Here is a 27088-nt window from a genome sequence, read left to right as displayed (position 1 = left end):
ACCTCCGAGGCCCCCTTCCCATCCTTGCCATTCTGTAAGGGTCTCCAGCTCGAGCAGGCCGTTGGACTAGAAGACCTCTAAGGGTCCCTCCCCCAACGTTCTTAGTCGGATCTCTTTATCCCCTCTTCCCAAAGGAATGGGAGCTTCCAAGGAAAACCAGCTTGGCAGCGCCAGGCTGAGACCCGGTGCCAGCCCGGATCTTCTCCAGGGCAGACGGGGGAGGGGCGGGGGGCTGGTATCCCCAAACTTGCGTCCGATCCCCGCCGGGGCATCGATTCGCGGTTCTTAGGGCCCGCGCAGCGCCCAACCCTGCAGGGCTCGGCTCCCATCCAGGGCAAGAGACTCCTGCCCGGCCGTCTGGATGACCTCAGAGACCCCCCCTTCTCGTCCTGGTTGGGAAGGGCGGCGGCGGCGGGGAAGGGGGTGGGGGGGAGGTCCATCTGGGCCGCAGGGGGTGTGTCCCGCCTCCGCTCCGCTTCAAAAGTCCCCTCCCGCCCTGCCCCGGGCGGCGCTGGGCCATGAAGCCGGACAGGCTGGGTTGGGGGGGCGGCGGCCGGAGGATCCCCGGGAGCGGAGCCGTCGAGCTGGTAAGCGTGGGGAGGTCTCGTCCACTTGGGGAGGGGGTGGAATAGCGCGCCTTCCCCCCCCACCCCGCGACTTTTAGAACCCCTGCAAATGCGGGCGAGGGGACGTCCCCCCCGAGGCCGTGCAGACTGCCCCCGGAAAGCTTTCCACCCACCGCGGTTCGCTTTTCGCCAAGTTTCTCGCGGGTGGGGAGTGGGGGAGAGGGAGGGAGAAGGATTCCGGACCTTTCCCCAGTAAAGAGGGGAAAAGCAGGGAGCTCTCCCACTTTTGGGGGTGCGCTTTGGAAGACAATCAAGCGACGGAACAGAAGTGGCCTTAAGTGGGAAGTTTTGTGGGAGCTTCGTCGCGGGAGGTTTTCAAAAAGAGACCGGACTGGCCCTCGGTGCAGGGTCTCCTTGCTTGGGCGGGAAGGGGTTGGGCTAGATGACCTCCAAGGTCCCTTGCCAACTCTTGTTATTCTGTTAACTGGGAAGACTCCGGACTCCCAACTTCCAGAATTCTAGAAGTTGGCAGCCGCAACTTTTGGATGCCTCTAGATTAGAGACCCCCAAAATCGAAGCGCCCCCCCCCCGCCTCCACTGTAGGAATAACCCCCCCTGGGAAAGCAGGGCGATTTGCGCTTTGCACATGCTCAGGTGCACTTTCGCCCGACCCATACTGGGGCCAGGGCTGCCGGAGGCGTCCGATGGCCCACCGTTTGCGGAAGGCGGGTGTAACTTTACGCCTCGGGAGACAATCGGAAACCGCGTTCCTTTTTGAATTTTTAACCGTGTTTTGGAAGTTGGGAGCTGGCAAAACCAGGCTGTCCCGGCGTTGGGTTACTGGTGCCCTGGCAAGAAACCAGAGCTGGATTGCAACCCGCCGAGAGAGGGGGGGGGAGAGAGATGAGGAGGAGGAGGAGGGAGGGGAGGGAGAGAGAAAAAGAGCCAAAAAGAAAGAGAAAGGGAGCGAGAGAAAGAGGGAGAGAGAGGAGAGAGAGAGAAAGAAAGAGAGAAAGAGAGAGGAGAGAGAGAAGAGGGAAGAAAGAAAGAGATAGAAAGAAAGAGAGAGAGGGGAGAGAGGGAGAGAAAGAAAGAAAAGAAAGAAAGAAAGAAAGAAAGAGAAAGGGAGAGAGGTAGAAAGAGGGAGAGAAAGGGAGAGAGAGAAAGAAAAAAGAGAGAGAGAGGGAGAGAGAGAAAGAAAGGGAGAGAGAGAAAGAGGGAGACGAGAGAAAGAGAGCCAAAAAGAAAGAGAAAGGGAGAGAGAGAGAGAAAGAGGGAGAGAGGAAGAGAGGAGGGAGAGAGGAAGAGCAGGAGAGGGAGAGAACGAGGGAGAGATAGAAAGAGGGAGAGAGAGAGAAAGAGAGAAGAAAGAAAGAAAGGAGAGAGAGAGAAAAAAGGAGAGAGAGAGAGAGAGAAGAGAGAGGTAGAAAGAGGGAGAGAAAGGGAGAGAGAGAGAGAAGAGAGAGAGAGGAGAGAAAGAGAGCCAAAAAGAAAAGAAAGGGAGAGAGGGAGGGAGGGAGAGGGAGAGAAGAGAAAGAAAGGGAGAGAGAGAGAAAGAGGGAGAGGGAGAGAAAGAGAGCCAAAAGAAAGAGAAAGGGAGAGAGAGAGGGAGGAGAGGGAGAGAAAGAAAGAAAGGGAGAGAGAGAAAGAGGGAGAGGGAGAGAAAGAGAGCCAAAAACAAAGAGAAAGGGAGAGAGAGAGAGAGAAAGCGCCCTCAAGAATGCAAAAGGACGATGGGCTTGGTGATACTTTTATTTCACTTATGGGCTGAGGTGCTTCCTCTTCACCTGGCCCAAAAGAGGCTCCAGGTAGCGAAATTAAATTGAAATTAAAACCAGAGGTAGCGGAGCAGCCACGAATGCCAAGGAAATGAGTTTGAACAAGGAATCGGTGGATTAATTGACTAACCTCGCCTGCAGAAGTGGTGGACGCGCTTCATCCCTGGAGGTTTCTCAGAAGAGATGGGACAGGTATTGGTCCACGATGGGACAGGGGCTCCTCTCCTCTCCTCTCTGAGCAGAGGGTTGGTCTAGAAGACCTCTGTGGCCCCTTCCAACTCTTGTTACTCTGAATTATTTGTAGCTCAGGGTTGAACCGAAGGATCCTTGGTGCTCTCTGAGCTTGGTTATTTTCTTGCAAGCATTTCATTACCTAAGCGAGGTAACCGCCTCATCGGTGCTAATGTCAGTTGATGGCCTGGTGTTGTTGCCACAAAGAATTATTCTCCAAGGCCCCCAATTAGGGGGCTGCCCCAAAGAAGAGGCAGTCAATCTATTCTCCAAGGGCCCCAAAGGCCGGACAAGAAGCAACGGATGGAAACGAAACAAGGAGAGAAGCAACCTGGAAGTAAGGAGATCCTAACAGGGAGGACCATTGCCCAGTGGAACTGCTTGCCACCAGAATTTGTGGGCGTTCCACCCCTGGAGGTATTTAAGAAGAGACCGGACAAACCTTTGTCTGAAATGGTATAGAGTCAATTGCTTGAGCAGGGGGCTGGACTAGAAGACCTCTAAGGTCCCTTCCAGTTCCTATTCTGTTCTGTTCTATATTTTATTTTATATATTCTCCTTCTAAAGGAGCCTCTGTGGCGCAGTGGTGAGAGTACAGTACTGCCGGCTCCTTCTGCTGACTGCCAGCTGACTGCAATTTGGCAGTTTGAATCCCACCAGGCTCAAGGTTGACTCGGCCTTCCCTCCTTCCGAGGTGGGTCAAACGAGGACCCAGATTGTTGGGGGGCAAGAGGCGGACTCTGTAAACTGCTTAGAGAGGACACTAAAGCATTGGGAAGCGGCATATAAGGCTAAGCGCTATTGCTATTTTACTCTATTCTGATTCTATTCAATTCGATTCCATTTTAACCTGTTCTGTTTTATTCTATTCTATATTCTACTCTACTCTGATTGTATTCTATTTTTATTTCTGTTTCTGTTCGTGTTTCTATTTCCATTTCCATTCCATTCCATATTTTCTATTCTATTCTATTCCATTCCATTCCATTCCATTCTTTATTCTATTCCATTCCATTCTTTATTCCATTCCATTCTTTATTCTATTCCATTCAATTCTCCTATTCTATTCTATTCTCTTCTGTTCTGTTCTGTTCTGTTCTGTTCTGTTCCGTTCCATTCCATTCTTTATTCTATTCCATTCTCTATTCTATTCTATTCTATTCTATCCTATCCTATCCTATCCTATCCTATCCTATCCCATCCCATCCCATTCCATTCCATTCCATTCTTTATTCCATTCCATTCCATTCCATTCTCTATCCTATCCTATCCTATCCTATCCTATCCTATCCTATTCCATTCCATTCCATTCTTTATTCCATTCCATTCTCTATTCTATTCTATTCTATTCTATTCCATTCCATTCCATTCCATTCTGAATTCTGTTCCATTCTTTCTCTCACTTTCTCTTTCTCTCATTTTCTTTCTCTCTCTCTCTTCCTTTCTCTGTCTTTCTCATTCTTTCTCTTTTACTCTTTCTCTTCCTCTCTCCCCCTCTTTCTCTTTCCCTCTCCCTCTTTGTCGCTCTCTCTCTGCCTTTTTCTCATTTTTCTCTCTCTTCCTCTCTTTTTCTCTCTTTCTCTTTCTCTCTTTGTCTTTTTTCTCTCATTTTCTTTCCTTTCTTTCTCTTCCTCTCTCCATCCCTTTCTCTCTCTCCCTCCCTCTGTGTCTTTCTCTCCTCCTCCTCTTCTTCTTCTTCTTCTTCTTCTTCTTCTTCTTCTTCTTCTTCTTCTTCTTCTTCTTCTTCTCTCTCCTTCTCTCTCCCTCTCTTTTCTTCTTTCTCTCTCTTTCTTCTCTCTCTTTCTTCTTCTCTCTCTCTCCCCTCTCTCTCTTCTTCTCTCTCCCTCTGTCCTCCTCCTCCTCCTCCTCTCTTCTCTCTTCTCTCTTCTCTCTCTCTCTTTGATTTAGATTCTGAACCCTTTTGTGACAAAGGACAAAAACAAAGACCTTCAACTTGATCAGTGAGACCTGCACAATTCTTTGAGTCGCAAAAATACTTAGTGCTCTTTTGCCCCAACTGAGCTTAGCGTGCTGCAGAAGTCGAATGCTGTTTCGTTTGCAACTGTCCCCTTTTAACATGTTCTGGGAATTCAGTCACGGGCCCCAAAAACGGAGGCGAGAAAACCAGGATTTCATTTTTGTTTTTAACAAACTTTTATTACTGGGTTGCCGTCAGAGAAGTTGTAGCTAGAATTGAAAGCAGGAGGAGGAACGGAGCTTTGAACTGAATGGTTCGTAGTTCTTCTGCAGAACAAATCCACTTCCAGAGGGCTTAAGCTGTGAATAATTTAGGCAGAGAAATGTGGGCTCCTTTTTAGTCAAGATAGTATCGTATCATATAGTAAATACAGGGTCATAAATGGTTGACTAGCCATGAAGATTTGTGGATTGAGGTTGAATGGTGGATTTACATATAAACAAACCTCCTCCTCTTTGAGCACTGATGATGTTCCCTAGTTGGGTCATGAAAGGTCTGCAAGAAAACTGCCCAGCTCAGAGAGCACCAAGGAACCCATAATCCTCCTCCTCCTCCTCCTCCCCATCCTCCTTCTCCTCCTCCCCCTCCTCCTCCTCTTCCTCCTCCTCCCCTCCTCCTCCCCCTCCTTCTCTTCCTCCTCCTTCTCCTCCTTCCCCTCCTCCTCTTCCTCCTCCTCCCCCTCCTCCTCCTCCTCCTCCTCTTCCTCCCCCTCCTCCTCCCATCTTCTTCCTCTTCCTCCTCTCCACAAAACCCACTCTCTTCTAGCACTGATGATGTTACATAGTTGGGTCATGAAATATCTGTAAGAAAACAACTATTCTTTGAGAGCACAAGAACCTCACAGCCTCCTCCTCCTCCTCCTCCTTCCTCTTCCTGAATTTTCACCTTGTGACCAGGGAGATGCTGCAATGGACATAATTGTGAAAAATAGTCATAACTCACTTTTTTCAGGGTCCTAGCAACTTTAACCAGTCACGAAAGTCAAGGATTACCTGTTGTAAGTCAAGGATTACCTGTAACATTTCGGACAAATGCTTGTCCAGTCTCTTCTTAAAAAATTCCAGTGTTGGAGCATCCACAATTTCTGGTGGCCAGCAGTTCCACTGGTTCATTGTCTTCGCTGTTTGGAAATGTCTCCTGAGTTCCAGGTTGCTTCTCTCCTTGATTAGTTTCCATCTATTGCTTCTTGTCCTGCCCTCAGGTGCTTTGGAGAATAGCTTGACTCCCTCTTCTTTGGGGCAGCCCCTCAAATATTGGAAGGCTGCTATCATGTCTCCCCTGGTCCTTCTTTTCATTAAACCTACCCAATTCCAGCAACTGTTCTTACTATATTTTAGCCTCCAGTCCAGTCCTCTGTTTCTCATTGTTAGGAAATTTCTAGGTTACTTCTCTGATTGGAAAACAGAACAGAACAGAGTTGGAAGGGACCTTAGAGGTCTTCTAGTCCAACCCCTGCTTGGGCAGGAGATTGTGCACCATTCTGAACAAATGACTGTCTAGTCCAGGGGTGTCCAACCTTGGCAACTTTAAGACTTGTGGACTTCAACTTGGACACCCCTGGTCTAGTCTCTTCTTAAAAAGTTCCAATGACGGAGCACTGTAACTTCTAGTGGCAAGCAGTTCCATTGTTTAATTGTCTGTAAATTTCTCCTTAATTCCAAGTTGCTTCTCTCTCTTTTTCTTTGTAAAAAGTTTTTTTTATTTTTTTCACATTTCAAAAACATCTCTTTTTTTAGTGAACAGCATGAGTCCAGGTTTTCACATTTCCATACAAACATGACTTTGGTTACATATTCATCTTTCACATTTAGTTTCATATCCTATCATTTCTTTGCATATTTTCTATTAATTTTCTCAAGTACTTTTCCCAAACTTATTTGATGTATTTTCTATTCATTTCGTAACCTCTTTCTTTTATCTTTACATAATTCTCATAACTTCACATTTATTGTGCTTTATACTTTTATCTGTCAGGTTTGCAATTTCATCGCACATTTTTACTTCATCATTTCAAAAAGTTCTTCTCAATTCAAACGTTTCAAAAAAGTTTTCCCCACATTCACCAATTAGAGTGTACCACCCCTATACCTTATATATCATTTGGTTAACTCCTCTTTAATTCCCAATAATCATTTAACTTTTTAATTATCACCTTAGAGATTAATAACAATAATCTCTTAGCAATTACGTATCACATATACATTTTAAGTCAGACTCCACATCTGGCACTTTCCCTTTCAATTACATCAAATCATTTATAACTTCAAAATAAAAAGAAAAAGAAAATTGGTCTATTCAATTAATCATAAAAACTGATATTAATCTCATTACAGCAATCCTCATAATTCATTTCAACTATATTCTTGAAGTCATTGAACATAGTTAATAAACTTATCATGGTTTCTGTTTTTCACATTTATCCTTTACTAGTTTCCTTGCTTGCTTGCTTGCTTGCTTGCTTGCTTGCTTGCTTGCTTGCTTGCTTGCTTATTTATTTATTTATTTATTTATTTATTTATTTATTTATTTATTTATTTATTTATATTTTTCTCAATTGCTTACAAGATAATAGGTATAAGGATAAACACAGTTATGAATACAAGAAACGGATACATATGAGAAAAATAAAAGAAACAATGGGACAGGGACGATAGGCACATTGGTGCGCTTATGCACGCCCCCTACAGACCTCTTAGGAAAGGGGTGAGGTCAATAGGAGACAGTCCAAGGTTAAAGTTTTTGGGGTTTGGGGAAGAAACCACAGAGTCAGATAGAGTATTCCAGACATTGACCACCTCTGTTGCTGAAGTCGTATATTCTGCAATCGAGTTTGGTGCGGTTAACCTTGAGTTTGTATCTATTGTTTGATCTTGTATTGTTATGGTTGAAGCTGAAGTATTCATTGACAGGTAGGACATTGCAATGTATGATTTTATATACTATACTTAGATCGGACCGAAGGCGGCGTAATTCTAGATTTTCTAGGTCTAGAATTTCGAGTCTGGTGGTATAAGGTCTTCTGCAACGCGTAGAGGAGTGGAGAACTCTTCTTGTGAAATATTTCTGGACTTTCTCAACTGTGCTAATATCAGATACGTAATGTGGCTTCCAGACTGATGAGCTGTATTCGAGTATTGGTCTGGCAAATGTTTTGTATGCTCTAGTTAGTAGTGTAATATTACCAGAGAAAAAGCAACGTAAGGTTAGGTTAACAACTCTTAAGGCCTTTTTGGCTGTGTAGTTACAGTGGGATCTAGCACTTAGGTCATTTGAGATGAGAACTCCAAGGTCCTTGACGGAGTTTGGATCATCAACATGGTCTTGACTCTTCAACCTGTCCTGCTTCTTCTCCTTGCCTTCAGGTGCTTCGGAGAACAGGTGGACCCCCTCATTCCCCAGAGCATCCAAGCTAACCGTGGGCCGCTTCTCTCAGGCAGAAGATGACGCTGAACCTCCCACGGAGAAGCCCCGGGGATCCCTGCCAGCGACGGGCCAGCACCCCGCTTCCAGCGTCTCACCGGGAGAGGCTGAACCCCGGGAGCAGGAGGACTGAGCTCTGCCACCCCCCGTTGGGACAGTCTTTATCCTGCGAGCCTGGAGGGCGCCTCCCGGAGCCCTGCAGGAGCTGGCGGTCAGAATCCTCCAGCTCGGGAGAATCTGGTGGATCCCTCTACCACGTGGTGCTGCTCGGCGATCCCGGGGTGGGGAAGAGCAGTCTGGTGTGCCTCTTTGCTGGGGTGCAAGAAAAGGACTCGCTGGAGCAGCAGAGAGGTAGGTGGGGGGAGGGGGCGGACGGAGGCGAGAGACCCAGAATTTGGCTAAACTTTTTGGCGGGGAGGAGGGTAGGCAGAAAATGAAGTGGGCCCAATCTCCCTTTTGGCTCCTACCTCCAGGGGTGGGATTCAATTTTTTTTAACCACCGGTTCTGTGGGTGTGGCTTAGTTGGTGGGCGTGGCTTGGTGGTCCTGTGACTGGGTGGACGTGGCTCGGGGGGGTCATGTGATTGGCTGGGCGTGGCCAACTCAACATCACTCCCATCGAGGCACGCATCTCCTCGCCTGGCCTCTCGTGACTGGGGGGGATGCTGCAACAGTCGTAAGTGTGAAAAACGGTCATAAGAAGTCACTTTTTTCACTGCCACTGTAACTTTGAAGGGTCACTCGACACAAGCAAAGTACCAGCAAAGGAGGGGAAAAAAACTCCAGAGAAGTTCCTGAGACATAAAGTCTAGTCCTGCCAAGAATGTAAATAAGGGTTAACAAAGAGGCAGTTTCTATAAGCAACACCAGAATGTTTCCTTCCTGCCTTCCTTACAGGATTAGCCCTGTAATTTCTTCTAACAACCGGTTCTCCAAACTGCTTAGAAGGTTAACAACCGGTTCTAGCGAATAGGGGCGAACCGGTAGAATCCCACCCCTGCGCTACCTCGTGAGCCCCCGAACCCCGTGGTCATAGGAGGCCAAACCCATTATGAGGTGCAGTGAATCCTCGATTAGAGACAACTCCAATACTTAAGCAAGTGGAAGGGTTAGCCCAGTGGTGGCTAACCTTTTGGGGCTCCTGTGCCGAAAATTGCGTGTGCGCTTGCTCGTGTGCCAGCACCCAAAGGGCAATGCACCGGAGGGGGCACACCCCCTGCGCATGCATGCGCGATTCCCCCCCCACTGCCCCCTTACCTGCATTGCACATGTGAATGCCTCCCAGCTGATTTTTCAGGTGTTTTTCAGCCTCCCAGAGTCTCGAGGGAAGCCTCTGCAGCCTTTGGAGGCTGAAAAATGGGGCCTTTTGGTCACAGCTGGTATTTCCGGAAATATAGAAAGTGACTAAACGGGCCTTGTTTTTCGGCCTCCAAAGACTGCAGAGGCTTCCCTCGACCCTCTGGGAGGCCCCAAAAAAATGGTCCGAAAATCAGCTGGGAGGCGCAGACATGCGCAGTGAGGTAAGTTTGCCTGGGGTCCGTGTGCCGGCACCATTTGTGCAGGCACACGGACCCCAGGTAAACTTACCTCACTGCGCATGTCAAATGGGCAGTCAACTGGTTGTTAACCTTCTAAGCAGTTGGGAGAACCGGTTGTTAGAAGAAATTACTGGGCTAATCCTGTAAGGAAGGCAGGAAGGAAACATTCTGGTGTCGCTTACAGAAACTGCCTCTCCGTTAACCCTTATTACCTTCTTGGCAGGAGCCATTTGCTCTGTGTGCCAACTGTGAGACAAAAGGCAAACAAACTCAGAGAGCATCAATGACCTCCCCCCCAGTCATTCTCCTCCTCCTCCTCTCCTCTTCCTCCCCGTTTCTACAACACCTCCCCTTCCTTCTAGCACTGACGATGTTCCTTAGTTGGGTCCCAAAATGTCTGCAAGAAAATCACCAAGCTCAGAGAGCACCAAATTGTCCTGACTTGCTGGAACTTGACGCACTAAGGTTGGTGACTTTCAGCACCTCTGCTGTCTGATTTCAACCACTTGCCCACCCCCTCACCCCCCACCCCCCATGTCTGCAATGGCTGCTCCCCCGACAGGCTCCGTCCATTTTTCCGGACTGCAGGACAGTTGCAATGCTCTTCGTCTCGTCTCTTTGTTGCTAAACCTGAAGCGATGAATCGCCACTGGAGCTGGTTCTGCTTCCGCTTTCTTCCAGACGACACCTTTGAGCGCACCTTGTCCGTGGATGGAGAAGAGACCACGCTGGTGGTGATCGACACCTGGGAAGCCGGAAAGCGGGTAGGTGTGAATGTTCTGAGCCAGAAACCCAGAGATTTTCTCAAACAGGTAAGGGAGCTGGCATCTTTTTCGGTCTGGACGAAATTTGCCAAGAGCTCTTGCTGAACTGGTGGAAAAAAAAATCATTTCTTTGTTTGCATCCAGCTGTTGATATTTTTGCAAAGCGCTCAAGGCAGTGAATATATTTCCGCTCAGAATAACTTTCATTGTCGCTTTAAATGTACGCGAATCGGCCTACATTGCAATTAAATGTCATTGCATACGGCTCACCATCTCCAATATATCCAAGTCAACTTTCTCCTCTTATTCCCCACATTCTCCAACAACGACAACCCTTTGAGGTGGGCTGGGCTGAGAAAGACTGTTCCACCTGTCTTAAAGTTGTCGCGATTGAGAAACAATAATGTAGACATTGTCAAACTTTAGAGAAGGATGTTGTTTTGGTCTGTTGGTTAAGGAACCAGGCTAGAAAGCTGGGGACCCTGAGTTCTAGTTCTGCCTTAGCCATGAAAGCCGGCTAGGTGACTTTGAGCCACGGGGTCGTCAAACTTGGCAAGTTTAAGACTTTGTGGACTTCAACTCCCAGAATTCCTGAGCTAACATGGACTGGAGGAGGAATTCTGGGAGTTGAAGTCCACAAGTCTTAAAGCTGTCAAGTCTGCTCTGAACCAATCACTAGGAGACGGTGAGTTCTAGTCCTGCCTTACGCATGAAAGACAGCTGGGTGACTTTGGGCCAATCACTAGGAGACGGTGAGTTCTAGTCCCGCCTTAGGCATGAAAGCCAGCTGGGTGACTTTGGGCCAATCACCAGGAGTTGGTGAGTTCTAGTCCCGCCTTAGGCATGAAAGCCAGCTGGATGAGTTTGAGCCAATCACCAGGGGACGGTGAGTTCTAGTCCCATCTTAAGCATAAAAGCTGATTGGGTGACTTTGAGCCAATCACTAGGAGGCAATGAATTCTAGTCCCGCCTTAGGCATGAAAGCTAACTGGGTGACTCTGGGCCAATCACCAGGAGACGGTGAGTTCTAGTTCTACTTTAGGCGTGAAAGCTGGCTGAATTACTTTGGACCAGTCCATGTCTCTCACCCCTTCTCACCTCACCAGGTTCTTGTGTGGAAAACAGGAGGAGGAGGAGGAGGAGGAGGAGGAGGAGGAGGAGGAGGAGGAGGAGGAGGAGGAAGGCACGTTGGACATGTTCACGTCCTTGAGTTATTTCTAAAAGAATAATCATAAAGACAGGATACAAATAAATGAACTCGATTCCATTAATTCTTAGAGCTTCAATTCAGAGCAGTGGCTGCTGCCTTCCTAGGAAATCACCTGTACTCAGGTAATGAAGCGATGGGTATCTTTGGGTCCTGTCCTCACCTGCCTGCTTGCCCAAACTCATCCCCTCTGGGATGGGATGCTCCAACCATAGGTACTCCTTGACTTACAGCCACAATTGAGCCAAAAATTTCCATGCCTAAACGAGACAGTTGTTGAGTGGCCCATTTTACAATCTTTCTTGCCGCCGTTGTTCAATGAATCCCTTCCCTTGTTAAATTAGTCACACGGTCGTTAAATGAATCCGGCTTCCCCAGGGGGAGTTTGCGTCTTGGCAGGTCGCAAAAGGGGATCGCCTGGGACCAAGGAACAGTCATAAATAGGAGTCCGTTGCCAAGCGTCTCCATTTTGATCACGTGACTGTGGGGAGGCTGCAGCGGACGCAAGTGCGAAAACAGATGCAAGTCCCTTTTTTCAGGGCCGTTGTAACTCCAAACGGTCACTGAACCAAAAAGTTGGTGAGTTGCGGGCTACCTGCACTTTATGCTAGCAAGAAAAGGATCGTCCTCAACTCCTTTTAATGACCCCATAATCCCTTACCAGGGCAACTAAATGGAGCTGAGTCTTTACTGTCTGGATGCCCTTCCTGTCACCAGTGCGGAGTTTTGTTCAGCAGATATCATGCCCAGAGAGAAAAAAACTGTTGTGGCCCGCCAACGGCTAGTGAAGCTGGCGGCAGACTCGGACAGTGAGGAGGTTGGGGAGGAACCTGGGCCAGTCCTGGAGGCTGAGGAAGGCTCGGACGAGGGCTCTGCGTCGGAGGCAGAGATGGGGCCAGGGTTATCCGACAGTTATCAGCTGCTTTCGAAGTTGGAGATCAGTGAGGAAGAAGAATAGCTGGAGCCTGTTCCCAGTGTGCGCATGCACAGAGCTGCCAGATGAAGGGAACAGCTAAGGAACAAGGGCTGACTCCGGAGTAAAGGCACAAGTGGACAATGAATGGCCCCTCCCATAGGGATTAAAAGAGGAGCAAAAGGGGAGAGGGCTTTTTTTCAATAAAAAATTTCTATTGTGCTTTCCACCAATACAAATCATATTCGCAGTTTCAGCAGCGTTTTGACATCTTATAAATCCTTATATATATTTATATACACCAATCAATAACTGCTATCTCTATAATTAATTCTGTTATATACTTATTTAATTTACATATCTACACATCATTTTCTTAAGGTCTCTTATCGTTAATCTCCTCTTGTTATTTCTTATATCTATTCTCTAACCATTCGTACCATCTATGCCAAGTTGAGTAGTATTCAGAATCCTCCTTCTCTTTCATTTCGAATGTAAGCATGTCCATTTCTGCACGTTAAATTATTTTGTGTAGGACTAAGTCCTCTGTGGGGAGGGTGTTGGGTCCTTTCCACATTTGTGCAAAAGCTATCCTGGCTGCTGTTGGAATATGTAAGATGATATATTTTATTTCTTTTGGATATTGATCTTTAATTATTTCTAATAAGGAAGAGTTCTGGAAAGGAAACAGTTAAGGAACAAGGGTCAATGTGGGAGTAAGGCCACAGGTGGATAGTGAATGAGGATTAAAATAGCAAAACGGGAGGGGGCTCTTGCAGGAAACAATTCGTTCGTTGCAGCACGGTGAAGATCTGTCTGTGCATCTCAGAGACTGTGCTGAGTCCTTCCTTGTCAGCACTGCATTTGGAAATATTTACTTGGTAGCTCTCCAGGCTAGATAAGGTCTGTGCTCCTAATTACACCCTTTGAAAGACTGTTTGCCCGGCCTTTGGTTGCGTGTGAATGCAAGAAATTCACCTTCGTTTAATAAAAGGGGCTTTGCTGGGAGAAAGAGTCTGCTTAGGGCTTTCGGGGGAACCCTAGATCAGAAATCTGCCTCTACCTAGCATCGAACTCACAGCCTCCTGATTGTGAGGCAAGAACGCCACCTCTAGGCCACCGCTAGCAAAGGGGCCAAGATGGATTCCTCTCACTTTGGGCTCCAAACGCTAGGGCGCGGGATCAGGGTGGGGTGTGGGGCAAAGGAAGCCCCTGTCCCTTCTTGAGAGACCCCTCCCTCTTCCTGCAGTCGTCGGAAGAAGACCACTGGCTGCACAACCACTGCATGCAGGTGGGCGACGCCTATGTGATCGTCTACTCCATCACCGACCGGGGCAGCTTCGAGAGCGCCTCGGAGCTCCGCATCCAGCTTCGGAGGACCCGGCAGGCAGAGAACCTGCCCATCATCCTGGTGGGGAACAAGACGGACCTGGTGCGCTCCCGAGAGGTCTCGGTGGAAGGTGGGTCCAGAAAGGGCTTAAGCCCAAGTCAATCTTTTTTTTTTAACAACCGGTTCTGTGAGCGTGGCTAAGTGGGCATGGCTGTTGCTCCTCCTCCTCCTCCTCCTCCTCCTCCTCCTCCTCCTCCTCCTCCTCCTCCTCCTCCTCCTCCTCCTCCAAACCCCACTCCCTTCTAGCCCTGGTGATGTTACCTAGTTGGGTAATGAAATGTCTGCTAGAAAACAACCAAAGTCTAAGACTACCAAGGACACTACAGTCCTCCTCCTCCTCCTCCTCCTCCTCCTCCTCCTCCTCCTCCTCCTCCTCCCTCTCCCCAAACCCCATTCCTAGTCAGACCATGAAACATCTGCAAGAAATTTATTTTATTTTATTTATTTATTTTTGTCAATTGCTTACAACATAATAGGTATAAGTAGAAACATAGTTATGAATAGATGGATACATATAAGAAAAATAAAAAATAAAAGAAGCAATAGGACAGGGACGATAGGCACGTTGGTGCGCTTATGCAGGCCCCCTACACACCTCTTAGGAAAGGGGTGAGGTCAATAGTAGACAGTCTAAGGTTCAAGTTTTTGGGGTTTGGGGAAGAAGCCACAGAGCCAGGTAGAGGATTCCAAACATTGACCCCTCGGTTGCTGAAGTCGTATTTCCTACAATCAAGTTTGGTGCGGTTAACCTTGAGTTTGTATCTATTGTTTGCTCTTGTGTTGTTATGGTTGAAGCTGAAGTATTCATTGACAGGTAGAACATTGCAACGTATGATTTTATATACTATACTTAGATCGGACCGAAGGCGGCGTAGTTCTAGGTTTTCTAGGTCTAGAATTTCGCGTCTGGTGGCATAAGGTCTTCTTGCAATGAGTAGAGGAGCGGAGAACTCTTCTTGTGAAATATTTCTGGACTTTCTCAACTGTGCTAATATCAGATACGTAATGTGGGTTCCAGACTGATGATCTGTATTCGAGTATTGGTCTAGCAAATGTTTTGTATGCTCTAGTTAGTAGTGTGATATTACTGGAAATCAACGAAGCTCAGGGACCACCAAGACCTCACTCACTGTCTGTCTGTCTGTCTGTCTCTGTCTGTCTGTCTGTCTGTCTGTCTGTCTGTCTGTCTATCTATCTATCTATCTATCTATCTATCTATCTATCCATCCATCCATCCATCCATCCATCCATCCATCTATCTATTTTCTTAAGTTTTCGTGGGTACTTACATGTATGGCATTCAGCTTTGTTCGGGTATTTTCCCACGCCATTGTAGTTGTGCTTTTAAAGTTGTAGCAACGTTTCAGCAGAATCTCATCTGCCATCATCAGGCTTCTGTATAATCAATCTATCTATCTATCTATCTATCTATCTATCTATCTATCTAATGTCTATCTCGATATCTATCTATCTATCTATCTATCTATCTATCTATCTATCTATCTAATGTCTATCTCGATATCTATCTATCTATCTATCTATCTATCTATCTATCTATCTATCTATCTATCTATCTATGTGTGTATCTATCATCTATCACAAGGGTCTTCAAACTTGGCAAGTCTAAGGCTTGTGGACTTCAACTCCCAGAATCCCTGAGCTAATATAACTGGAGGAGGAATTCTGGGAGTTGAAGTCCGCAATTCTTCAAGCTGTCAAGTTTGAAGACCCCTGGACTAAACTGATTAATATTTTTTTTTTTCACAGATAGGAAATCTCCTGAATTCTAAGTTGCTTCTCTCCTTGATAAGCTTCCATCCACTGTTTCTTGTCCTGCTTTCAGATGCTTTGGAGAATAGCTCGACCCCACCTCTTCTCTGTGGCAGCCCTTCAAATATTGGAAGACTGCTATCATGTCACACCTAGTTCTTGTGTCTCAAGGGTGCTTTTCCAAGAGGGAACTGGACTTCCTTGGTTTTTTTCTTTTCCCTTGAAGACATGTCCCTTCTCATCCAAGAAGCTTCTTCAGTTCATCCAGCAGTATGCTACAGCTACCCCAAAAGGCCGATGGAATCTTAGGCTGCATTAACCGAGGGATGGAATCAAGACCAGGAGAAGTCATGATTTTATAAGGCCTGGGTAAGGCCACATTTGCAATATTGCATCCACCATATTATAAAAAAGATGTTGAGACTTTGGAAGGAGTGCAGAGCACAGCAGGAAAGAGGATGAGGGGGACTGGAGGCTAAAACATACGATGGGCGGTTGCAGAAATTGAATAAGTCTAATCTTACGAAGAGGTGGACTTGGGGTGACGCGATAGCGGTCTTCCAAAGATTGAGGGGCTGGTATAAAGAAGAGGGAGTCGAGCTATTCTCCAAAGCCCCTGAGGGCAGGACAAGAAGCAACGAATGGAAACTAAGCAAGGAGAGAAGGAACCTGGAACTCAGGAGGAATTTCCTGGTAGTGAGAAACAAGTCAACCAGTGGAACATCACGCCACCAGAAGTTGTGAATGCTCCCTCACTGGAGGCTTCTAAGAAGAGACTGCACAACGATTTGTCTGAAATGGTCTAGACTCCAGAAACACACAACACACACACATACACACACACATACATATTCACATAGATATATGTGCATATGAGAGAGACACAGAGAGAGAGAGAGAGAGAGAGAGAGACAGAGAGAGAGGAAAGAAAGATGAGAGAGACAAATAGATGAGTGAGAGAGGAGAGAGAGGAGAGAGAGACAGATGAGAGAGCGATATGAGAGAGAGAGAGAAAGAGAGATGAGAGAAAGAGAGATGAGAGACAGAGAAAGCGATATGAGAGAAAGCGAGATGAGAGATGAAGATGAGATGAGAGAGACAGATGAGATGAGAGAGATGAGAGAGAGAGATGAGAGAGAGAGATAGATGAGTGAGAGATGAGAGACAGATGAGAGAGAGTGAGAGAGACAGATAGATGAGTGAGAGATGAGAGATACAGATGAGAGAGAGATGAGAGCAAGACAGAGAAGAGAGAGGGATGAGAGAGAGATAGAGATCAGAGAGAGATGATGACTGAGATGAGAGAGAAAGAGACAGATGAGAGAGATGAAGAGAGATGAGAGAGAGAGATGAGAGAGACAGAGGAGAGAGATGAGAGAGAGATGAGAGAGAGAGACAGATGAGAGATATGAGAGACAGAAAAGATATGAGAGAGAGAGAGATGAGAGAGGTACAGATGAGAGAGAGAGAGAAGATGAGATGAGAGACAGATGAGGAGAGAGAGAGGAGAGAGAGAGAGAGAGATACAGATGAGAGAGAGATGAAGAGATGAGAGAGACAGATAAGATGAGAGAGAGAGAGAGAGAGCTGAGAGATATGAGACAGAGATGTGTGTGTGTGAGAGAGATGATAGAGAGACAGATGAGAGACAGATGAGATATGAGACAGAGACAGAGATGTGAGAAACAGATGAGAGACAGAGATGTGAGAAACAGATGAGAGAGAGAGAGGAGAGAGAGAGGAGATCATAGTTATAGATGATATAGGGTTTCCCGCTTAAGCAGATGGTTGGACTAGAAGACCCCCAAGGTCCCTTCAAACTCTGTAATTCTGTTCTGTTTTATGGGCCGGGTCTCTCCTCATCTTGCGCTGCTTCTTTGACTTTTCTGGTGCTTCTGGTTGGTGTCAGCTTTGACGGTATCCAGCCACCGAGTTCTTTGGCAGCCTGGCTTCCTTTTACCGCTAACTCTTCCAACGACAATTGCTTTCCCCTTGTAGGATAGGGCCAAAGTGAGTGAGATGCAGTTTTGGCATTCTTGCCTTCCAGTGTCATGCTTGCGGTTATGCGCTCCATGCTTCCTTGTTGGTCCCCTCGGCTGTCCAAGGAACACGCAGGCGCCTTCTCCAGCACCCCAGCTCAGACGAGTTGGTTCTTTTTTTTCCCCGTTTTGCTTTCTCGAGGTCCAACTTTCACAAGAACCACAACCAGCGGTAGCTATGGGGAGCATAGGAAGCTACGTCCCCCACACATAGCTGCACCTTACTGTGCAAATAAACAAAATTAAAATGCACAACGGCCAAGGAAGGTCCCCGTAATGACAGCAGTTGTTGGCACAGCCAATTTAACGGCTGACACTTCCCAACATAATGGCTTTCTCCGGTCGATTTGTCACATAAAATGGCCATGGTGTGCAAGATTTACTTTCCTGATTTTGTCTTGCACATCCGATGTTACGCACTGCAATAACTTGCTCGTAAGTTGCTTTTATTTATGTATGTATATCACTACATATAGGTGTAGCCAAGGTTTCCCTTCTCTTTCTCTCTCTCTCTCTCTCTCTCTCCTTCTCCATCTCTGTGTCTCCATTTCTCTCCCTCTCTCTTTCCCTTTCCCTCCCTCCGTCTCTCACCACTCTCTTTCTCTCTCTCACCACTCTCCCTCTCCCTCTCCATTGCTCTCTCTCTTTCTCTCTCCATCGGTTTCCATTTCTCTCCATCTCTCTCTCTTTCTCCCTCCCTCCTTCCCTCCCTCTCTCTCTCTCTCAGTAGGTTTTCAAACTCGGACACTTTAAGGCTTCTGGACTTCAACTCCCAGAATTCCTAGCCAGCAGAACTCCCCCAGCCAATTCAGTGGCGCTGAAGTCCACAACTCTTAAAAGTTGCCCTTTTTGGGAGACCTGGCTGAAGAATTCTGGGAGTTGAAGTCCACAAGTCTTAAAATGGTCAAGGTTTAAGAGACCACCCACTGCTTCCAAAGATGCCAGAGACGTCAATCAACCTCTTGCCTGGCAGGTTCTCACAATCCTGATGTCAGGGCTCCAACACGCACCCCCATTCAAATCACAAGTCCCTTGCCTCATCTCTCAGAGCAAAAAAGGTTGATTTATTAGTTGACCTGTCGGCATTATCTGGGTGCAGCTGACTCTGAGATACATCATTCATTTCCCCCTTGACCCTAGCCTTCCCACCCACCCCCTAGATGTATATTCTCCAATGGGACAACTCCATAGCCAAGAGTCATCAATCATCCTCTCCAGTAATAATCTTGCGCGCCAACAGCTTCGGCTGCCAAGGCGATTATCTGAGGCATTTAAGGAATGCACTGCTTTCCCCCTCACTCCCTTTCTGCTGGCAACTAAAAAGACCATAGAAGTATTTTTTAGTTGACACCTGATACTGGCATTTTTCCCCCCCTTGCAGAAGGCCGGGCCTGTGCCGTAGTTTTCGACTGCAAGTTCATCGAGACGTCCGCTGCCCTCCAGCACAACGTGGACGAACTTTTCGAAGGGGTCGTGCGGCAGATCCGGCTGCGCCAGGACAGCAAGGAGGCCAACAAACGGCGCAGGTCACTCTACAAGCGCAAGGAAAGCCTGACCAAGAAAGTGCGGCGTTTCCTGGACCGGCTGGTGGCGCGCAACAACCAGAAAGTTGCGCTGAAGGTCCGTTCCAAGTCTTGCCATGATCTTTCCGTGCTGTGAGAGACCATCGGGTGGGTGGGTGGGTGAGTGTGTCCTCGTTCACTTGCCCCCCCTTCCTGTACCACCCTGGGCCTGGCCTCGGTCTTCCTTTCGGTGCCTAGCACGGCTTTGCAAATACCCGTCACTGCGAAAGGGAGCTTGGAGTCCCAGTGGACAATCATTTAAATAGGAGCCAGCGTTGTGTCGCAGCCGCCAAAAAAAGCCAACACAATCCTAGGCTGCATCAACAGAGGGATGGAATCAAGATCCCGTGAAGTGTTAATCCCGCTTTATAAGGCCTTGGTAAGGCCACACTTGGAGTATTTGCATTCAGTTTTGGTCGCCACGATGTAAAAAAAAAAAGATGTTGAGATTCTAGAAAAAGTGCAGAGAAGAGCAACAAAGAGGATTAGGGGACTGGAGGCTAAAACATACGAAGAATGGTTGCTGGAATTGGATATCTTTTGTCTATTTGAAATAAGGATTTAGGGGTGACATGACAGCTGTCAACTCAAAAATATTTATCTGGTCTTTTAGAGTTGCCAGCGGAAAGGGAGTTGGGAGAAAGCAGTGCATTCCTTAAATGCTTCAGATAATTGTTAGGTGACCGAAGCTGTTGGCACTCAAGATTATTGCTGGAGAGCATGATGGATGACTCTTGGCTATGGATGGGTCCCATTGGAGAATAGACATCCAGGGGGTGGGAGGAAGACCAGGGTCAAAGGGGGAAATGAATGATGTGTCTCAGAGTCGGCTGCACCCAGATAATGCCGACATGGTCACTCCTAATAAATCCATTTTTTTTTAAAACTCTGAGAGATGCGGCTAGAGACTTATGATTTGAATGGGGGTGGATTTGTCGGAGCCCTGACAACAGCAGTCTTTTGATATTTAAAGGGCTGCCCCAAAGAAGAGGGAGGGGGGGTCAATCTATTCTCCAAAGCCCCAGAAGGCAGGAGAAGAAAGAAGAGAAAGAAACTCATCCAGAAGAGAAGCAACCTGGAACTATGGAGAAACTTCTCGATCGTGAGAATGATGAATTGGGGGGAACTGGAGGCTAAAGCATAGGAAGAACGAAGAAAGGTTGCAGGAATTGGGGGTGCCCAGTTTGAGGACAAGAAGGACTAGGGGTGACATGATAGCAGTCTTCTAATATTTTAGGAGCCTCGGTGGCGCAGTGGCGAGAGTGCAGTACTGCAAGCTACTTCTGCTGACTGCCGGCTGCCTGCAATTTGGCAGTTCAAATCCCACCAGGCTCCAGGTTGACTCAGCCTTCCCTCCTTCTGAGGTGGGTCAAATGAGGACCCAGATTGTTGGGGGGCAAGAGGCGGACTTTGTAAACCGCTTAAGAGAGGGCTGTAAAATGTGAAGTGGTATATAAGTCTAAGTGCTATTGCTACCTTCCTTCCTATCACCTTCCTTCCTTCCTTCCTTCCTTCCTTCCTTCCTTCCTTCCTTCCTTCCTTTCTTCCTTCCTAGGTTGACTCAGCCTTCCATCCCTCCTTTGTTGGGGCAAGAGGCTGACTCTGTAAACCCTCCTCTTCCTTCCTTCCTTCCTTCCTTCCTTCCTTCCTTCCTTCCTTCCTTCCTTCCTATCTTCCTACCTCCCTCCTTCTCTCTCCTTCCTTCCTTCCTTCCTTCCTTTCTTCCTTCCTTCCTATCTTCCTACCTTCCTACCTCCCTCCCTCCCTCTCCTTCCTTCCTTCCTTCCTTCCTTCCTTCCTTCCTTCCTTCCTTCCTATCTTCCTATCTTCCTACCTTCCTACCTCCCTCCTTCTCTCTCCTTCCTTCCTTCCTTCCTTCCTTCCTTCCTTCCTTCCTCCCTCCCTCCCTCCCTCTCCTTCCTTCCTTCCTTCCTTCCTTCCTTCCTTCCTTCCTTCCTTCCTCTTTCTCTTTCCTTCCTTCTTTCCTTCCTTCCATCCATCCATCCTTCCTAAGGTTGACTCAGCCTTCCATCCTTCCAAGGTGGGTAAAAAGAGGACCCAAATTGTTGGGGGCAAGAGGCTGACTCTGTAAACCGCTTAGAGAGGACTTCTTCCTTCCTTCCTTCCTTCCTTCCTTCCTTCCTTCCTTCCTTCCTTCCTATCTTCCTTCCTTCCTCCCTCCCTCCCTCCTCCCTCTCCTTCCTTCCTTCCTTCCTTCCTTCCTTCCTTCCTTCCTTCCTTCCTTCCTATCTTCCTACCTCCCTCCTTCTCTCTCCTTCCTTCCTTCCTTCCTTCCTTTCTTCCTTCCTTCCTATCTTCCTACCTTCCTACCTCCCTCCTTCTCTCTCCTTCCTTCCTTCCTTCCTTCCTTCCTTCCTTCCTCCCTCCCTCCCTCCCTCCCTCCCTCTCCTTCCTTCCTTCCTTCCTTCCTTCCTTCCTTCCTTCCTTCCTTCCTATCTTCTATCTTCCTACCTTCCTACCTCCCTCCTTCTCTCTCCTTCCTTCCTTCCTTCCTTTCTTCCTTCCTTCCTTCCTTCCTCCCTCCCTCCCTCCTCCTCCTTCCTTCCTTCCTTCCTTCCTTCCTTCCTTCCTTCCTTCCTTCCTTCCTTCCTCTTTCTCTTTCCTTCCTTCTTTCCTTCCTTCCATCCATCCATCCTTCCTAAGGTTGACTCAGCCTTCCATCCTTCCAAGGTGGGTAAAGAGGACCCAAATTGTTGGGGCAAGAGGCTGACTCTGTAAACCGCTTAGAGAGGACTTCTTCCTTCCTTCTTCCTTCCTTCCTTCCTTCCTTCCTTCCTTCCTTCCTCCCTCCCTCCTCCCTCCCTCCCTCTCCTTCCTTTCCTTCCTTCCTTCCTTCCTTCCTTCCTTCCTTCCTTCCTTCCTTCCTTTCTCTTTCCTTCCTTCTTTCCTTCCTTCCTTCCATCCATCCATCCATCCATCCTTCCTAAGGTTGACTCAGCCTTCCATCCTTCCAAGGTGGGTAAAAAGAGGACCCAAATTGTTTACAGGCCAACTCTGTAAACCGCTTAGAGAGGGCTGTGAAGCACTATAAAGTGGTACATGAGTCTTATTGCTATTTCTATGGCTGTTTGAGGGGCTGCCCCAAAGAAGAGGGAGTCAAGCTATTCTCCAAAGCCCCAAAAGGCAGAACAAGAAGCAACGGATGGAAACGAACCCAGGACAGAAGCAACTTGGAACTAGGGAGAAACTTCCTAACAGGGAGGACAATGAACCAGTGGAACTGCTTGCCACCAGAAGCTGTGGGCGCTCCATCCCTGGAGGTTTTAAAAAAAGAGACTGGACAGCCACTTGTCTGAAATGGTATAGGGCCTCCTGCCTGAGCAGGGGGTTGGACTAGAAGACCTCCAAGGTCCCCTCTGTCGTAAAAACAATTCAGGAAAATTGGAACACAGGCCAACCGCAGGCAATAAATCTTACTTTGAGATCAGAGGTTTACTTCATGAGCTATTTGGAACACGAACAGCCATCATAACATAACAACACTGCAGTAACACTTACAAACCACCCATTGCAATGCGATGTCCAGAGATACTATCTAGGTTCAGCAAGGAGCAGCTACCCACAGTGGCGATGATCTGAGATAATAATCCTTCTTATGTAGTCTGTTTTCTACATCTCTTCCGTTTCTCTGGAAGATTACCAGGGTTAGTGTCCTCATTCACTGTGCCATCTTGGTGCTTGGCACTGATTTGAAAAGCTCTCGTCCTCTGCACTTTTCGGTTCCGTTTTCTTGTAATGTCCCAGACAAGTTATATCCAAAAGAGCCCCCAAAACTGAGCTAATTGCAACTGTTAGTTTTACACAATTTCTGATTACAAATTTCCCTTAGTTTGCGTCTTTTACCAAGTTAGTGCTTTAATACAGTGGTCCCCAACCTCTTTTGTACCAGGGACCATGTGGAAACACTTTTTCAAGGACCAGGTAAGGGGCGTGAAGGTTCCCATAACAAAAACCTTATTGTTATGACTCCCCTTCAAAATTCAAACAAACAAAACAGAAAGCAGCCGTTTCAAAATTAAATCCAACGGAAAGAAGTCTTACAAGATAACGGCTGGCAGAAACCTCACAGGATAAATCTTTACTCTGTCCGGCAAACCAGTCCTGGCAATAAATCTCCAGTCTCAGAGCTTCTTGCTGTAACGTCCTCACTCAAATAAGTCACTTTGTTCCTGGCAAATTTTACCAGCCCAGCTGTGTCCTTTTATACTCATTGAGGCAACGTGCTAATTTACTGACTCGCCCTCCTCCTTCGTCCCAGCTGAGTTTGCCTTCTCAACCATCTTCTGTTCCTTACATTTAACCACAAATTTTCCAAGTTCTCATCTCCACTAGAAGACTCTCTCAAAACTTCCCTGTCAGCCATTCCCGGCTGTTGATCAGATAAGGAACCAGAGGAGGTCAAAGGTCCTGACAATTCTAATACATCAGGTCTGTCGTCCTTTGTCACGTCCATCTCCTCATCCTGGTTACCAGTCCAATCACTGAGCCATGCCGGCTCATATTTTTCTCCCATGTCCTCCTCACTTGAACTCATATCAGTCACAGGAGCTGAATCCAAGCCCGGAGCCACAACACTTATCAAACAAAAACCTTTTTGCAGGCAGTCTGTGACCTTTCTGCTATCTCAACGTTGTCTCGTTTACCCTGATGCAGGATAAATACGCGCCAAAGAGTCAAGCGCGGAAGTTAGGTGAGGGCGGAAGTGGCCGTCTTTCAAAATAAGACACCCGGAAGCCAAAACGTATTTATATATATATATATATTTAATCACGATTATTCATTCTTTGCGGCTCGGTACAAAATGATCCACGGACTGGTACCGGTCCGGGGCCTGGTGGTTGGGGACCCCTGCTTTAATATATATCATATAAGAAGTAACGAGAGCCAGGTTCAAACTAGGAAGCATACACACAGGTAGAGAGTTAAGGGTCTCACCTCACCCTTCCAACTCTTTTATTCTGTCCTTCTGGGCGATAAGTTGGCAACGCCTTCTGGCAGTAAAAGAACGGCGGGCAGTAGGGTGGAATGGCCGAGAAGGAGTCTGACCTGAGCTGATTTGTTCAGGCTCAACTGTCTGGTTTGGCATATCTGAGAAAGGTGCAAGGAGGTGGGGTTGGACTAGAAGATCTCCCAGGTCCCTTCCAACTCCGTTACTCTCTTCTAAATTCAGGCTTTTCCGGCTTAAATTTGGTGCACGGAATGAGACCACGATGTAGACTTCTACCCCCCGCACCCACTTGGTTCCCCGAGGTTTGTGATTTTTTGCCCTTGTCGCTCCGAAGGGCTGCCTGCTATCTTTGAGATTCAGGCCAGTGGCTTCGTGCCAGCCTGGGTCAGGAATGGAACCGGCTGCTTGGCAGATGCCAGTCGCCGAGCCCTGGCGAGCACAGATAAGCAGAAAGAAAGAAGAGGGGGAAGAAAAAAAAATGCAATTCGGTGGGAAAGTTTTCTGAAAGACGGTCTGGTCTCGCGGCGTAATGAGCTTCTTGCAAACGGTATTTCCAGCGTTAAGACTGAAGTTGCCGGTTGACCCCTTGACCACAGTGACCCATCGTTTCTTTTTTCCGTTGCTAAGCAGGACGGTTGGAAGCTTTGAGAGTTTAGAAAGAGCACTTTGGGAGAACGAGAGTTGGACAGAAGGGATGAGGACGGGGTTCAGAAATGGTCCTGAGCTTTTTTCTTTTTTTTTTGAAAACAATTTTATTAGTTTTTCAAAACAAACGAACAAACAAAACATAAAAACATCCAGCTTTCTTTCATAAATATACAAACAGTGTGTCGGCTGGTTTACCAGTTTTTGTGCATTCATTTCGTAGTCTCAATTACAGTTACATTACATAATAAACTCATATTATCAATCAGAAATTATATACCCTAGTATCACTATCAAACAAACATTTGACTATGATTTTATTCATTCATACTTTACGAGATAACTATAATTTACTTAATTTATTTTATAACAAACCATATAATCATACCAAATCTATCCTGAAGACATTTTATAAATGTCCTGAGCTTTTTTTTTTGGCGCTCTTCACTGGATTCACTTCAACTTGATTTTCAACTTGGGCATTTGAAAATTGGTGGACTTCAGTTCCCACAATGCCCCAGTCAGCCATGATTGTTAAGCGGAAAGGAAGGTAGCTGTTTCCTAATCTGGCATTTCTTAACTTTAAGATAGGTGGACTCCAACGCCCAGAATTCCCTAGACAACATGCTTTAAGATTGGTGGACTTCAATTCCCAGAATTCCTCAGCTGGCATGCTTTAAGATGGGGGAGGACTCCAACTCCCAGAATTCCCCAGGCAGCAGGCTTTGAGGTGGATGGACTTCAACCCCCCAGAACTCCCTAGGCCACGTGCTTGAAGATGCTGCTTTATTTAAGATGGATAGACTCCAACTCCCAGAATCCCCCAGCCGGCCTGTTTTTAAGATGGGTGAACTCCAACTCCCTAGGGCTGGCTGGGGAATTCTGGGAGTTGGAGTCCACCCATCTTATGGCGGCCAAGTTGGAAAACTCCGGATTCGAGAGCATCCGCCAGCTATTACGGTAGCTCCCGAAGGGCTTCATTAATGCCACGAGGATGATGAAGAGGAAGGTGATGAGGATGAAGGAGAAATCGTCTCCGGGTGGCCTGGAATGGCAGAGGGGGGCTTCCTGACTAGAGAGCCCAATCCTTGCTGGGAAACCCACCCGCCGTCCCTGGGCTGCCTGGCCTGCCAGGGTCTCCTCTGCGCCTCGCACAGCGGTCAACGAAACCGATGGCACAGCCAACCGGGCGCATCTACAGGCGCTTCCCTCGGAAGGCCAGAATGGAAGGGAGCAGGGAAGGGCCGAACCGGGGATGGCTGGGCCCGCCGCCAGCTCTGACTTCAGCGCCGGGAGCTGCTCCTTCTTGAGGGTCAGGTTAAAAGTTTCCGTAGCTGCTGGGAGCTGCCAGGGTTGTTTTAAGGAGGAGGGGGAGGACGGGGAGGGGAGGGCCCTCAGCCCCTGGGCTTTGGAGGATTAATTTGGTCAGCAGCGGCAGTGGAGGGGAGGAGGAGGAGGAGGAGGAAAAAGAGGAGGGGGAGGAGGAAGAGGAAGGCTTAGCTCAATCGCTCTGCAGAATGAATTCTATCCGAAGGAGGAGCAGGAAGAGAGGGAGGGGAAGAGGAGGAGGAGGAAGAGGAATGGGAAGAGGGATGAAGAGGGGGAGGGGAAAGCGAGGGGGAAGAAGAGAAGGAGGAAAGGAGGAGGGGAAGAGGGAGGAAGAGAGCAGGAGAAAGGGAAGGGGGCAGAAGGGAGGAAGAGGAAGGGAAAGAGGAGGAAGAGAGGTGGGGAAGAAAGAGGAGGGGGAGGAAAGGGAAGGGGAGGAAGAGTGGGAGGAGAAAGAGGGGAGGAGAAAGGGAAGGGGGCAGGGAGGAGGGGGAAGAGAAGGAGGAACAGGGGGTGGGGAAAAGGAAAGGGAGGGAAGGAAGAGGAGAAGAATGAGGAAGGGAGGAAGGGATGGGGAAGAAAGGAGGGGTGGGGAAACGGAAGGGGAGGAAGAGGAGAAGAAGGAAGAGAAGGAGGAGGAAGAGAGGAGAAAGGGAAGGGGGCAGAAGAGGAGGAAGAGAAGGAGGAAGAGGGCGAGGGAAGGAAGACGAAGAGAAGGAAGAGGTGGAGGAGGAAGAGGAGGAAGAGGGGGAGGGGGAAAGGAGGAGGGAGGAAGGGAAGGGGAGGAAGAGGAGGAAGAGGGGAGGAGGAAGGGGTGGGGAAGAAAGAAGCGGTGGGGAGGAAGAGGAGAAGAAGGAAGAGGGGAGGGGAGAGGAGGAAGAGGGGAGGGGGAAAGGAGGAGGGAGGAAGGGAAGGAGAGGAAGAGGAGAGGGGGAGGAGGAAGAGGGAGGAAGGGGTGGGGAAGAAAGAAGGGTGGGAGGAAGAGGAGAAGAA

At 47.8% G+C, this 27088-nt stretch overlaps 1 protein-coding gene across 2 annotated transcripts; it reads left to right on the top strand.

Annotated features, from left to right (window-relative positions):
- Window positions 1–490: 490 nt before the first annotated feature.
- Window positions 491–20047, top strand: REM1 (RRAD and GEM like GTPase 1). Of its 2 annotated transcripts, none has more exons than XM_087928809.1 (5): window positions 491–587; window positions 7916–8324; window positions 10192–10274; window positions 13644–13854; window positions 18975–20047. In XM_087928809.1, exons 2-5 carry the CDS (start codon window positions 7994–7996, stop codon window positions 19250–19252), a joined length of 903 nt encoding a protein of 300 aa, XP_087784935.1. In that variant the 5' UTR covers window positions 491–587; window positions 7916–7993; the 3' UTR covers window positions 19253–20047. The 2 variants fall into 2 exon arrangements, with proteins under 2 accessions (XP_087784935.1, XP_087784936.1); XM_087928810.1 differs by lacking the exon at window positions 491–587 and adding an exon at window positions 2071–2374.
- Window positions 20048–27088: the final 7041 nt, after the last annotated feature.

The sequence above is a fragment of the Pseudonaja textilis genome, chromosome 3, assembly GCF_049901715.1.
Source record: "Pseudonaja textilis isolate UNSWEBS1 chromosome 3, rPseTex1.2, whole genome shotgun sequence".
Taxonomy (NCBI): domain Eukaryota; kingdom Metazoa; phylum Chordata; class Lepidosauria; order Squamata; family Elapidae; genus Pseudonaja; species Pseudonaja textilis.
The sequence above is the reverse complement of the archived record's forward strand: the minus strand, read 5'-3'. Positions and strand labels throughout refer to the sequence as shown.

Bases quoted from the DNA above. Each gene is read 5' to 3' on its own strand.
- REM1 (XM_087928809.1), top strand. From the start codon at position 7,994: ATGACGCTGAACCTCCCACGGAGAAGCCCCGGGGATCCCTGCCAGCGA. The intron at 8,325-10,191 runs GTAGGTGGGGGG...GCTTTCTTCCAG, and splicing joins CTCGCTGGAGCAGCAGAGAG to ACGACACCTTTGAGCGCACC. The intron at 13,855-18,974 runs GTGGGTCCAGAA...CCCCCCTTGCAG, and splicing joins CCGAGAGGTCTCGGTGGAAG to AAGGCCGGGCCTGTGCCGTA.